This window comes from Dipodomys ordii, unplaced genomic scaffold (genome assembly GCF_000151885.1).
Source record: "Dipodomys ordii isolate 6190 unplaced genomic scaffold, Dord_2.0 Scaffold320, whole genome shotgun sequence".
Taxonomy (NCBI): Eukaryota; Metazoa; Chordata; class Mammalia; order Rodentia; family Heteromyidae; genus Dipodomys; species Dipodomys ordii.
The window spans coordinates 169,141-183,522 of NW_012267536.1; the positions used below are offsets into that span (position 1 = coordinate 169,141).

Consider the following 14,382-nt stretch of genomic DNA (forward strand, 5'->3'; position numbering starts at 1 on the left):
GCGATCCTCAGATCTCAGCCTCCTAAGTAGCTAGGATTACAGGTGTGAGCCACCAGCGCCTGGCTGAGAAATTTTTTAATACTAGTTTTACTGAAAAAAATATTACAAGATTGCTATGCTATATATTGTCCTTGTGAAAAGTCAGCTCCAGTAACTGAATTGTACTCAGGTAAAGTACCTCACGTGTTTCAATTGAAAACCTTAGGCTTCTAGCCAGATGTCACATTAGTTCAGTGCTATAAGGCTTTTTGGGGCTTTTTTAAATATTAAGTATTATATTTACTTTGAGAAGTGCCATATGTCTAGTGATATTGCCGTAGTTGCTAATTACAGATTTATTTTAATTTGCAGGTTCCTTCCAGTGTTCAGTTATGGGTGTGAGAGGCTTGCAGGGATTTGTAGGAAGTACCTGCCCTCATGTATGTACAGTGGTGAATTTCAGAGAGCTGTCAGAACACCACCGAAGCACATATCCAGGATGTACTCCTACCATTGTGGTGGATGCCATGTGCTGTCTCCGATATTGGTATACTCCAGAATCTTGGATCTGTGGTGGCCAGTGGAGAGAATACTTTTCTGCTTTGCGTGATTTTGTTCAAACCTTTACAGATGTTGGTATCAAGTTGGTATTCTTCTTTGATGGCATGGTAGAGAAGGGTAAGAGAGATGAGTGGGTGAAGCGGAGACTTAAGAACAACAGAGAAATATCCAGAATTTTCCAGCATATCAAGTCACACAGGGAGCAGCCAGGCAGAAACATGTTCTTTATTCCTTCTGGGCTTGCTATATTTACACGATTTGCTCTGAAGACCCTGGGTCAGGAAACTTTGTGTTCTTTACAGGAAGCAGATTATGAGGTGGCTTCCTATGGTCGCCAGCACAACTGTCTTGGAATTCTTGGGGAAGACACTGATTACTTGATTTATGACACTTGTCCCTACTTTTCAATTAGTGAACTCTGTTTAGAGAGTCTTAACACTGTCATGCTCTGTCGAGAGAAGCTCTGTGAAAGTTTGGGCCTCCAGGTGTCAGACCTTCCTCTGTTGGCATGCTTACTTGGCAATGATGTTGTTCCAGAGGGCATGTTTGAAAGCTTTCGGTACAAGTGCTTGTCTTTCTACACTTCTGTGAAAGGAAACTTTGACAAAAAAGGCAGTGTTATCTTAGCTGTGTCAGACCACATATCTAAAGTTCTTCACTTGTATCAAGGTGAGAAAAAATTAGAAGAAATGTTACCTTTGGGACCAAACAAAGCTCTCTTTTACAAAGGAGTGGCATCCTATCTTTTGCCAGGACAGAAATCTCCATGGCTTTTCCAAAAACCCAAAGGTGTAATAATGGAAAAGCAAGCAATAGCCATAAATTCAGAGGTTTCCCTATATACAGATTCTGATTCCAAGCCAGAAGCTCCCATGTGTACAGATTCTGATTCCAAGCAAGAAGACCACATGCATACAGATCCTGATTCCAAGCAAGAAGTTCTCATGCGTACAGATCCTGATTCCAAGCAAGAAGTTCCCTCTGAAATCAAGCACAAATTATCTGTGGGAGCAGATCCTGAATTGAATCCAGAAGCACCTATATATATATATCCTGAAAGTAAAGAAGAAGATCTTATGAATGCAGAGGCTGAAATAAAGCAAGAGCTAACCATGGTTTCAAACCCTGAAATCTTAAAGGTAGGTGAATGCCTTCCCCCAGTTTTAAGGTAATCATAATGAAAGTGTACCCATTGATGAATTTGTTAAGGATACACATAATAGGAATCTCTGAGTCTCAAAATGATGATACTATGCATATTGTAACCTACATCCCCCAATGTCCATGAATATAATGGGAAAATGACTGTTGGAATTGTAGGCTGAATTGTGTTGTTGTAAGGTACAAGAAGAAAGCCCCAAAGAGGTAGAACCAGAAAGAGACATTTGGGGGACCAACATTTGCTTTGAATAAACAAACATGAGGATGTACGAGCTCTACAGAATACATTTGGACCTTTGTCACTGAGGAGCACAAGAATTTCATCTAGGCTGAAGCCTAGGGTTTGGGGAAGGGGGAGAGAATTAAAAAGGTAATGTAGTTACAGTTGTATTGGTTAAGTTATTAAATGCCACAGTCAGAATTTTGAGCTAATTCTCAATGTACTATGGAACATTTGAAGATTTGGGGGGAGAACCACTGTTAACCTGAGTATATGAGTTCTGTGCTAGGCATAATGCTTATCTGTTTCCATTTGACCTGCTCAGCTCTCTGAAAAAGACATTATCCTGGGGTTTGCTTTTCTCCTCTCGTGTTGGGGATCAGAACCCCAGGCCTCAAACATACCAAGCACATGCCCTACCCTAGAGCTGTATCTGCAAGCCCATTATCATGGCTTAGCCATGTAAGTCTACATGAATGTCACGAACCTTTGTGCACAACTTTGTCTCACTATCTTTCATCTAGTCACAGAATTCCTAGCTGATACAGACCCAGGAATTTGCTCCTACTTTTCATAACAAAATCTTACTGTATCTTGATGCTTTTATCTATTAAATGAGTTGTGGATTTGTATAGTATCCATTTCAAACCCACTCTAATTCCAGCTGTGTTTTGCTTGGCTTCCTGTCTTAATCTCCAAGATCTCTTCCTAAGCAGACTTCCCCATTGAGTCTCTGTCATGCTTCATGTAGAAATAAAACCCTTTATGGGGCTGGGGGTTTAGCCCAGCAGAAGGGCGCCCGCCCAGCACGCACAAGGCCCTGGGGTTCAGTCCTCAGCCCTGGGAAAAAAAAATAAAACCCTTTATTTCCATTTTGTAACTCTTGGGCAAAAAAAATAATATTGTAGGTCCTGGGACATGGGTGCCTGATCCCCACCTGTTTCTTGTCTCACTGGTACTCTGTGGGTTCTCTAGTCATCACAGCCTCCTGTGGACTCTTTTCCTTCCTGGAAAGCCCTCCTACCTCTCCTGCTAGTTAATGCTTACAAGTCTTTTCTGCTAAAACTGTGCATTGGGCACAGTGGTTCCATGTTGATGTGATATTTCTTTTTCTGAGATAAGGTCTCGCTGTATATATTTATCCCAAGATGGCCTTGAATGCTTTTTGCAACCTAGCTAGTCTCAAACTCCTGATCCTCCTGCCTCAGTCCCCCAGAGTGCTGGAATCACAGGTGTGGCCCACCGGGCCCAGCACCCATGTGTAAGTGATGACTAACGTCTTTCCTCCTAGTCTGGCAGTGCCAAGGGAAGGCCCTTATTTCTCAATGCTGTAGTCCTCATGCTTAGCATACAGTCTCATCATAACTGTTATTTAAATGTACTTTTTTGTACTGTCTTTAGCTTTACTCCTTAGTGGCTTCTTCCCTTCCTGCTGTACAGGTATATCAATCTCTCTTCTCTTTAAAAAAAGTCATTAATCTCTTGGGCTGGGAAGGTGGCTCAGTGGTACAGTGCTTGCCTTGCATGCATGAGGCCCTAGGTTTGATTCCTCAGCACCAGAAAAAGTTGGAAGTGGCACTATGGCTTAAGTGGTAGAATGCCCTTGAGCTGAAGAGCTGAGGGACAGTGCCCAGGCTAAGAGTTCAGGCCCCACAACTGACCCCCCCAAAAAAAAGTCATTAATCTCTTTTCTGTTGTATTCATTAGTTAGCAAATAAACTATAAGTTTCAGTAAAGACAAGAGTTAATAGATGATCCTGAACCTTAACCCATAGTGATTCTATTTAAATAAGTAAATAAATAAAATATCTGGATGCAACACAGCTTCTAACCTCCATCAGCTCAGTTTGTTAGGAGAGGTGAGCCCTGTGAGTGAAGGACGGTTAGCTCCTCTTGGGGAAGGAGGGATGGATTTGTGGAAGAGACACTAGAAGTCAGCCCAAGAGGACTGAAGTGGGACGTTGGGGAGCAGTGGCAGAAAAGATGTTCCAGATAGGATTTTTGACTTGGAGCATAAGGGAAAGTGATAGAGGACTGTTCTTGGGAAATGAAGATATTTTGTGGCAGTTTCTATAAGAGCAAAGTGGTATGCCAGCAGATAGGATATTGAGGCCTTATGGTAAGGGCAGAAATATCATGGTAAACTTTGAGGTAGCCATTCAAATATCCTGCAGAGGGAAATAAAGAAGAATCTTTTTTCAAGAAGACAACACGGTGGTGATGTGAAAGATGGGTTAGAAGGGAGTGTCAGTTAAGAATCTTATAGTGACCCTGGAAAAAAGTGAGCACAGAGTTACGGGGAGGTCTCATGTAGGCAAAATAATGAAGTACTGCAGAGGTAAATATGGTGACTGGTAGATGATTGCAGGGAGAGGGAAGAACATAAAAATATTTTGAACCTAGTAGCCCAAAGGAAAAAGAAAAGTACTACTTGATATGAGTTTAAGTGGCAGGTACTCCTTTCTGAGTACCTTAGCAAAGCTGCCCTGTTGTGGGCTCTGTTGACTGTTTGTAGTGGAAGGCCATTTTGTTTACAAGGAAAAACCCATTGCATTTGAATTTTGAACAGGTTGCTAGGATGCATCACGTACATGCAGAAAGTTACCTGGTGTACAACATCATGAGTAGTGGAGAGATTGAGTGCAGCAACACACTGGAGGATGAGCTGGACCAAGCTCTGCCCAGCCAGGCCTTCATCTACCGTCCTGTCCGGCAGCGGGTGTACTCACTTTTACTGGGAGACTCTAAAGGTGAGAGCAGGTTGGTCTTTTGTAGCGATGGCGTGTAGAGCTGAAATCCGAGAAAATGCCTGATGAACTAGAGTTCATTCTTTCAGACAGGCAGACAATTAAACAGGTTTTACTCTTCTTTGAAATCTGTGATTGAGAATGGCATTCACATTTGTAAAAAATGAAAGATTAATGTCAGATATCTGTAATCAGCAAGCATTTGATCAGTCACTTATGAAAAACACATTGTTTTATGAGATGTTTTATTTTTATGCCTTAAAGGGATTTTTACTTTTATACATTGTCTTTAAAAGTATAACATCTTTCTTTACAGTTTTTGTAATTCTCAATTTTTCCCATTGCTGTTTTCATCATGTACTTTAAAAAAGAATAATAGAGGAGGGGCTGGGAAGGTGGCTCAGTGGTAGAGCGCTTGCCTTGCATACATGAGGCCCTGGGTTTGATTCCTCAGCACCACATAAGCAAAAAGAAAAAAAGCTGGAAGTGGCACTGTGGCTCAAGTGGTAGAGCGCTAGCCTTGAGCTGAAGAGCTGAGGGACAGCGCCCAGGCCCAGAGTTCAGGCCCCACAACTGGACCCCCCCAAAAAAAAGAATAATAGAGGATCATCAATGTCTAGAGTTTGATGTTTTCTCTTTGCCTCATAAAAGTTTTTCACTGTAATTTAGCTAAGTGCACAGAAAGTTCCAGTGCCAGAAGCAATATTTTCTGTGTTATTTTGTGGTGGTACTAAGGTCTGAACTTGTAGCTTTGCCACTCACTAGGTAAACATTCTACCATTTTACCTCCAGTTCTGTTTGCTGTGGCTACTTTTTGTCCAGGCTAGCCTAGACCTTGAACCTCCTATTTATACTTTTTCTTTTCTTTTCTTTTCTATTTTTCTTTTTTTTTTGGCCAGTCTTGGGGCTTGAACTCAGAGCCTAGACACTGTCCCTGAGCTCCTTTGGGTCAAAGCTAGCACCCTACCACTTGAGCCACAGCACCATTTCCGTCCTCTTCTGAGTTGTTTATTAGAGATAAGAGTCTCATGGCCTTTCTTGCCTGGGCTGGCTTCAAACCACAGTCCTCAGATCTTAGCCCCTAAGAAGTTAGGATTACAAACATGAGCCACCAGTTCCTGGCTAATTTACACTTTCTTTGTTGAGCTGAAGTCTTGTGTGGTAAAGTCACACAGGTCCCAGGGGGAGATACAAAATAATGCTTTTCCTGTTGGGTCCAGCAGGTACTACGTTTGTAAAGCTCTTGTCTGGACCTTAAAGGGACAGACTAGCAACAGGCCTAGAGTTCTGGGGTAAAGGTTCTGTGGGTCTGTACCTGGTGAGGGCTAGACTTCAAGAATGTCAGCATTTAGGGATGGATAAGAAGAGAACAACTTTGCAAAGGGAAATCAGACTAGTTAGGGAGGCCCCACAAGGAGTAGGGGTGTTAACAGCTGAGGGGGAGACATAGTGATTGCAAGACTGTGGGCCAGTAGCACCCCTGATCTCATGGCATCATCCCAGTGGGGCAGACTAGGCGACTAAAAACTAAAACGAGGAAAGCCACTGCTCACTTTACTGTCCAAAAGCAGGAGAGAATTAGTAACTAAAGAAAGATGTGGAAACGGGTTATACCGTGGGGGAGGGACATACAAAGCAACAACAACAAAAATCACCTTATAAATATGTTAGAAACAATCACAAGAAAGAAAAAAACATTTGAGTCCTTATCTTGGGGTTCATTTCGCCTAACATCAACTTATCTGACCTTTTCTGCTTGTCTCAGACATATACTAGTTACTGCAAATAAGGGAAACCATGGGATCTATGTTTCTTTGGGCCTGGCTTACTTCACTTAATATAATTTTTTCCAAGTCTTTCTATTTCCTAACAAATGAGGCAATGTCATTCTTTTTGGTGGAGGCATAGAATTCCGTTGTGTATATATACCACATTTTCTTGATCCATTCATCTCCTGGGTGGCATCTGGGTTGGTTCCATATCTTAGCTATGGTTAATAATGCTGTGGTAAACATAGTTGGTATAATTTGGGAAGGGGAAGGGAACAAACAAATTGTTTAAATAGGGATACAGGTGGACCCATTGCAACAATGAAAGGCACAAAATGCTGTGTCGAAAAACAAACTTTACAACTTTGGTGGGGGAGAGGAGAGAGGGTTGGGGGGAGTTGGGGAGAAGGGATGGTAAGGGGAAACAAAGGAGGAGGCAACAATGCTTGATAAGAAATGTACTCATTGCCTTGCTCATGTACTTATAACCCCTCTGTATGGTATTTTCACAATAAAAAACATTAATAATTAAAAAATTGAGAAAAAAAAAGAAAGATGTGAGACCTAGGAGCTCAAACACAGGAACACAAACCAGGGGCTCAGGAGACAGGAAAAGGGTCAATTAATATAAAAGGTCTCAAAGCCAAAAGAGCCTGCAGGCAATAGACTAGTCCCATCACCATGAAGAGAAGGGCCGTGCTGGCATTTAATGACTTAAAAGACAGGCCAGGCATTCACATTGCCACGCCTAGTAAGGGAAAAGAATTTAAGTCACGCTGATTTGCAGGTGTCTGGGTGGAACTGGGTTTAAGTAGGGCCTCACACTTGGAAGGCATATTTTACTGTCACCCCCCTCTGGACCTTTCTGAGATAAAATCTTGTGTTTCTGCTGGAAACAGACTGGACCATGACTCTCCTATTTGTCATTCCTATGTAAGTGGAATGACAGGCATGTGCTACCATGTCTACTTGTTGGTGGAGATGATGGAGTCTTAGAGCAGTTAAATTTATTCAACATACAGAGCTTTTGTTCTAGATTATTGCTACCAGTTTTTAAATAGTCTCATTGAATAGTTTTGATACTGTATTCAAATAATTCAAGACCAGAAAGGATTCTCATGAGCAGGTAAGGTGGCTCAGTGGTAGAATGCTTGCCTTTCATGCATAAGGCCCTGGGTTTTATTCCTCAGCACCACATAAAAGCCGGAAGTGGCACTGTGGTTCAAGTGGTAGAGCGCTAGCCTTGAGCTGAAGAGCTGAAGGACAGCGCCCAGGCCCAGAGTTCAGCCCCTATGACTGACAAAAAAAGAAAAAAGGACTCATATTCCAACAGTTTTTCAAAGCATTTGTTTGCAATAGTGAGACAAAAAGACGTCATTCCTGGACCTGTTGGCTAACTCCAAGGTCCTGGCTCTTATTGGAATTAGAGGGTCACCTTCAAGCTTTAAGATAGGCAGCAGCTGATGGTGACTGTAGTCACTCTAGTCCTTTGGATAAGAGATGAACTTGTGAGGCAAATAGGCACTCATGGACCTTACAAGGTTCTTGTACCTTCTGACCTGTTGTCTTCTTTCAGATGGAGCTAGCACTGACCCAGTGGTCAAAGAGTGGTTCGTCTACCCTGGGAATCCACTGAAACACCCAGACCTTGTCAGGCCGCTGCCAATGACTGCTCCAGGTATGGACACCCTGATCTATTAGTAAGTCTGCTATGCAAATGCCTTTTTTCAGAGCTACGTGTGAACTGATTGTTTATTTTAATCCTGGCCATTGATGCCCTGCCTCAAACCCAGAGATCAGTCAATAAACACCACAGAATTTATCAGGATTGGGCTCTGAATATTTACATAAATCAACTCTTCAGAAATGTATTTAGATGAAGAGAAGTGAGAAGAAAGGAGATAATGAGATTATTGCACCTAGAAAAACAAATTTTCATAGTTTGTATCTTGAAACTTAATGAGAGGGGAAAAAAATAAAGTTCACTAAATATTGTATGAAGTGAATCTAAAGAACAGTCTCCCTACAAGTTCTCAGTGTATGAACAAGGCCAAGAGTGTCAGGCAGTCCCTTTGTCCACATGTCCCACATGTGAACAGCTACGGAGGGAAAGGGTCCGGAGTGTCTCGCATTCATGGTGTGTCCTGTGTGTGGACAGAAGAGAGAAGAAAGGGTTTAGTACTTGGGTTGCTACATGGGAAGGGATTCAGATGTATCCAGCACTCAGGGTGTGCACGAGAAACAACTCCTGGGAGGGGTTAACAGTGTCCAGTTGTTGGAGTTTGTCCTAGCACTGGAGTAACCTTGTGTGTGGACCATTATAGGGAGGAAGTCAGGAGTGTTTGTAGGTGAGGATGTTCAGGGTATTAATTTGTGATTGCTATAAGGGCAGAGAGAGACTTTTTTATATTTTTGGTGGCTGTTCTCTCTTTTTTTTTTTTTTTTGGGTCCAGTCGTGGGGCTGAACTCTGGGTCTGGGCACTGTCCCTCAGCTCTTCAGCTCAAGGCTAGCGCTCTACCACTTGAGCCACAGCGCCACTTCTGGCTTTTTTTCTTTTTGCTTATGTGGTGCTGAGGAATTGAACCCAGGGCCTCAGGCATGCAAGGCAAGCGCTCTACCACTGAGCCACCTTCCCAGCCCTGTTCTCTCTTTTTGAGAAAACATTTTTGTCAATTTTTATGCTCTTATTTTCATGTACTTTAAATTCTATGATATTACTACTAATTGCCATCCATAGAGTTTGTAATGTTCCAAATAGAGAGCTGAGCAATGCAGATGGCTTCCTAATAAGTGGAATTGATTTAGTATGTTGCTGCCTGTCCATAATCCTAGAACATGGGAGAATAAGACATTAGTCATGAGTTCAAGGATAGCCTGGGCTACAGACCCTGTTTAAAATAAAGTTAGGGTTGCGCTAGAAGTAATTGGACAGTTTTTTTTTTATTGTAGGAGGTATTTCATTATTCTGTTCATTTGTGATGGATTCAGCCCTAAAAATGAAAGTACAAAACCAAATTGATGTATTAGTAGGAGGCGTCTGGGAATGTGGCACAGTGGTAGAGCACATAAGACTGTGGGTTCAATCCTTAGCACTATATGGGATAGGTAGATACTACATTCACGTTTGTTTTTAGGAAAATGATATTTTTTAAAGGATAATTGATTTTTTTTCCAGTCCTGGGGCTTGAACTCAGGTCCTAGCACTCTACCACTTGAGTCACAGTCTACTTCTGGCTTTTATTGGTAGTTTATTAGGGATAAGAGTCTCAGGGACTTTCCTGCTCAGGCTGGCTTTGAATCGTGATCCTCAGAGCTCAGCCTCCTGAGTAGCTGGGATGACAGGTGCATGCCATCGGGGCCTAGCAATAACATTTTAACTGTTTCATTATTAAGTGAAGTAAGCAGGCCGGCCCATAGAGGCAGAGGCTGCTGCTTCCTCTCCTAGGTGGGAGCTACAATTAGTTTTTAAACATATAGGTAAATTGAGTAGTATGCAAGTGTATACAGATGTAGTAACTGAAATATAATAGAAACAAGGGAAAATTCAAGTAGTGTAATTCCTTAGAAAGGTGAAGTCCAAGTTCAACAAAATAAACACCAGGAAATGGTAACTTGAAAGGGGTGAGTGGACTCAAGGGAAGAGGGGTAGAAGGGTGAGAATGCAAAGGAAGGGATGGGTGAGAATCTGGACAGGTGACATTGATTAAGACCCATTGTATACATAAACCACTGTGTTGAATGCAACTGCTTTGTATAACCACTTAAGATTATTTTTTAAAGTTTTATTGTACATGTTATTTCCATCTCATGTATTTTTCCAAAAGTATGTGGAAAATATCATTGTTCAAATCAAAGAATATTGCCTATTCATTGTACCATGAATTAGTCTTAATAAAGATACTCTATATCAGTCAGTAACATCATAGGATTTATCATGGTTTGTTTTGTTTTGTTTTGTTTTTTTGGTCAGTTGTGGGACTTGAACTCTGGGCCTGGGCACTGTCCCTGAGCTCTTCATCTCAAGGCTAGCACTCTACAACTTGAGCCACGGTACCACTTCTGGTTTTCTGAGTGGTTTATTGGAGATAAGAGTCTCACGGTCTTTCCTGCCCCATCTGGCTTTGAACCAAGATCCTCAGATCTCAGCCTCCTGAGTAGCTAGGATTACAGGCATGAGCCACTGGCGCCTGGCCTGCTTTTTTTTTTTTTAACTCAAGACTTCTCACTTGCTTGCTGGGAGCTTTACCACTTAAGCCATACTTCCAGCCTGGTTTATTTTTCCTGTCTGGGATAAGGTCTCTTACTTTCCTGCCTAGGCTAGACTTGACCCATGCCCTTCTGCTCTCAGCTTCTGAATAGCTAAGATTACAGGCATGAGGTACTAGAAGTCATAAGAATCAGAGAGGCTCCTAGGGCTCTTGAAAACATTTCTTGGCAATACCTAGAGATACAAAACTGACGCAAGCACTGCTGTGGACCACTGCCAACTTCCTTGCCACAGCTCAGACACAAACAACATGGCTCATAAACTGAACTTTGTGGTCAGCGACTTCCATGATAAGTACTTATTTTAGTGTATTTATTTGGCAGTACTAGGATTTGAACTCAAAGCTGTACATTTGACAGATTCCCTACCATTTTTGCCATGTGTCCAGTTCTTTATGCTTTATTTTTCTTTTTTTGACTCTAAACCAAGCTTCATACTTTAAAATTACACTTAGTAATGAAATTTAGTTTACATTAGTTGTATACATTGTATACAACTGGGGGGGGGGACTAAATTGTGGTATACATTCCATTCATTCCAGCAATGAGAAAACACCATAGTGAGTCATCATTAAAAGTATCCATTAATAAATTTTATTCTCATTAAATGAGCAGAGTCATAAGCATATTAATAACATGTTCATTATCACATATCCATCAGTGCAACTTTCAATTCTGCTTAAAACATGCATATCCTCCTAGAGATGATCATTTTCCACTGTTTGTTATGTGGTACACATTACTGCAAAGCCATTATAAACTTGCTTTAGTTATTTTTCAGATAGGGTTTCAGGTTTGCCTGACCTCCTACTTGTGCCTCTCAAATAGTTGGGTTCCACCTATGAGCCACTAGGTCTGGCCTTGCTTGTATTTATTTTAATGGTGCTAGATAGAAGAAACGATTTTAAAATAGCCAGGAGGAAAATTGCTGACTGATTGTTAATATTGTGGGGGAAAATGATGAATAATCTTAGAATAAGGTTAGCAGAGCGTCCAATTGCCTGGTATGGGCTTTCTCACAAAGTTCAGGATACAAATTATGGAACCTTGATGACTACTCGTGAAAATGCCTTCGGAGTGCTTTGTTGCAGCCTTGGAGCCTTCTGAATTGGTGGCAGAAGACAGTAGTTCTGTATTAGAGTTGACTCTTACCTGGGTTTTCTTGTTCTTGAGAAGTAGTTTGCATTGTTGGCCTCATAAAAGCTGTACTTGTGGTTTTCTTCTTTTTGTGTGTGTGCGCGTGTGTGTGCACGCACATGTGCTCACACACGTGTGCACAATAGTCCTGGGGCTTAAACTCAGAGCCTGAAAAAGCTAGCATTCTACTAATTGAGCCACAGCTCTACTTCTGGCTTTTTGGTGATTAATTTTAGTTAAGAGTCTCACAGCTTTTCCTGCCTGGGCTGGCTTTTATCAGTGATCCTCAGATTTCAGCCTCGTGAGTAGTTAGGGTTTGAGCCACAGGCACTGGCTCTGTTCTTTCTAAAGACCTTTTTTTTCTCTAACAGCATATGTGGCTAAGTTTTTGCTTTCTTAAATCATAGCAATAAGAAAGAAGTCATGGATACTTTTCAACAAAGTGGGAGGGAGGCAAAGAGTTGCAGAAAAGGTAATAGAAATTCCTTAAAGGTTAGGAAGAAGCCAGGCATTAGCGGCTCACACCTGTAATCCTAGCTACTTAGGAGGCTGAGATTTGAGGATAGTGGTTCGAAGCCAGCCCAGGCAGGAAAGACTGTGACACTCTGATCTCCAATAAACCACCAAATAGCCAGAGATGGAGCTTTGGCTGAAGTGGTAGAGTGATAGCCTTGAGCAAAAAAAAGGCAGGGACAGCTCCTAGGCCCTGAGTTCAAGCCCCAGGAATAGTGTGCGCTTGTGTACACACACACACACATACACAATCAGGAACAGGAGCTGGATATAGTAGCTCATACTGGTCAGTCAAGCAATGAAAAAGTAATTATGAATTTTTGGCCAGCCAGATTGAGCTACATAGAAAACCAGTGTCAAAAAAAAAGAAGGGAGAGGAGATGGGGCGCGGGGGGGGGGGGGGGGGAGAATGGTCAGGAACTAAAGTTGGCCATTCCTGGAAGAAGAAGGAGCTGAACGGTCCTTTGGTCCCTGGTTGCTATTAGTCCTTGTTTCATTCACATGTATACAGTGAAATCCTAATCATTGGTAAGATGGTAGGAAGTAGGGCCTTTGGAAAATGGTTAGGTAGATAGTAAGAGAAGTTGCTTTTCTCATTTTCCCATGTCAGGACACAGAGCATGTGCCATCTATGAACTGGAAAACTGGCTCTCAGCAAACACCAGCCATGCAGGTGCCCACTCATTTGGCTTTAACTCCTCTACATAAGTTGTTTTCAAACTTGTGTGTGCAAAATAATCAGTTCAGAGACTTTAATATTAATTTTCCAGGATCTATGGGCAGACTTTCTGATAAAATTTATGTATGCCAGGTAGTCTTGATTTAAAAAACTCCCCAAGACAGGATGTGATCTTTGGACCCCATGCTCTGTAAACCACTTCCCTAAAGTATAGTGATGTGCATCTGCAATCCCACCTATGCAGTGTTGTTGGGATTGCAGATGCGCATCACTATACTTGACATTTCCTTTTTGTTCTGGGACTTCCTTTAGCTAAGATACTCCTGTCAACTCCCAGTAGCATTACAGGCACTTCATCTAGCTTACACTTCAGGAATTTCTGTTGGATAGTTTAGGGAAGTGGTATTCAAACTGTGACTATGGCTTGAGGCTAGCCTGAGCAAAAAGTACATTTTCTGAAAAGTAACTAAAGCAAAAAGGGCTGGAGGCATGGCTCTAGTGATAGTATCTGCAGAGCAAGCATGAGGCCAATTTTAAAAAATATATTCTTTTTTTTTTTTTGTCAGTCATGGGGCTTGAACTCTGGGCCTGGGCGCTGTCCCTCAGTTCTTCAGCTGTCGACTGGCACTCTTACCACTTGAGCCTCAGCCTCACTTCGGCTTTTTCTGCTTATGTTGGGCTGAGGAATCGAACCCAGGGTCTCATGCATGCAAGGCAAGCACTCTACCACTGAGCCACCTTCCCAGCCGGCTGTTGTATCCTTGAGTCAGGTATTAAGTCTGTTCTGAGATCATACAAGTGAGTAGGAGTGAAAGTTCCTAATATGCCTTTGAACTTACTCATTATAAAGAAGAGATTTTCAGTAAGGTCTGTTTGCAAGCCCTTTGCTTTCTTTTTGTAAGGGCACTGCTCATGTTTGCCTAGTTCCTTTTTGTTGTGAAGCTTCAAGTATACTATAATAATGATAAATGGACATTTTAGGCTTTTTTTATTTTTGACTAGGGGGAACACCTAGTTTGGAAGTTTTGTGGCTGAATCTAGAACCAGCAGCACAGAACCAGCGCCTGGACACACTGCTAGCTTGCTTCAACCTCTCTTCCTCAAGAGAAGAGCTGCAGACAGTTGAAAGCCCGTTGAGAGCTCTGTGCTGCCTCCTGATCTACCTCTTTGTCCAGGTAATGTCCAGTTCTCTGTTTTCTTTTTTCTTTTTCTTTTTTTTTGTCAGTCGTGGGGCTTGAACTCTGGGCCTGGGCCCTGTCCCTCAGCTCTTCAGTTCAAGGCGAGCACTCTACCACTTGAGCTACAGCGCCACTTCCGGTTTTCTGGTGGTTTATTGGAGATAGGAGTCT

At 42.1% G+C, this 14,382-nt stretch overlaps 1 protein-coding gene across 1 annotated transcript in view; it reads left to right on the plus strand.

Annotated features, from left to right (window-relative positions):
- Positions 1 to 355: 355 nt before the first annotated feature.
- The window catches only part of Fam120b (family with sequence similarity 120B), a 38,271-nt gene continuing 24,244 nt past the window's right edge, over positions 356 to 14,382 (plus strand). Inside the window, exons 1-4 of the mRNA XM_013036636.1 lie at positions 356 to 1,679; positions 4,491 to 4,671; positions 8,014 to 8,115; positions 14,036 to 14,208. Coding sequence (XP_012892090.1) covers positions 372 to 1,679; positions 4,491 to 4,671; positions 8,014 to 8,115; positions 14,036 to 14,208 — 1,764 coding nt within the window. The 5' untranslated portion in view covers positions 356 to 371. The remainder of the gene's footprint in view (positions 1,680 to 4,490; positions 4,672 to 8,013; positions 8,116 to 14,035; positions 14,209 to 14,382) is intronic.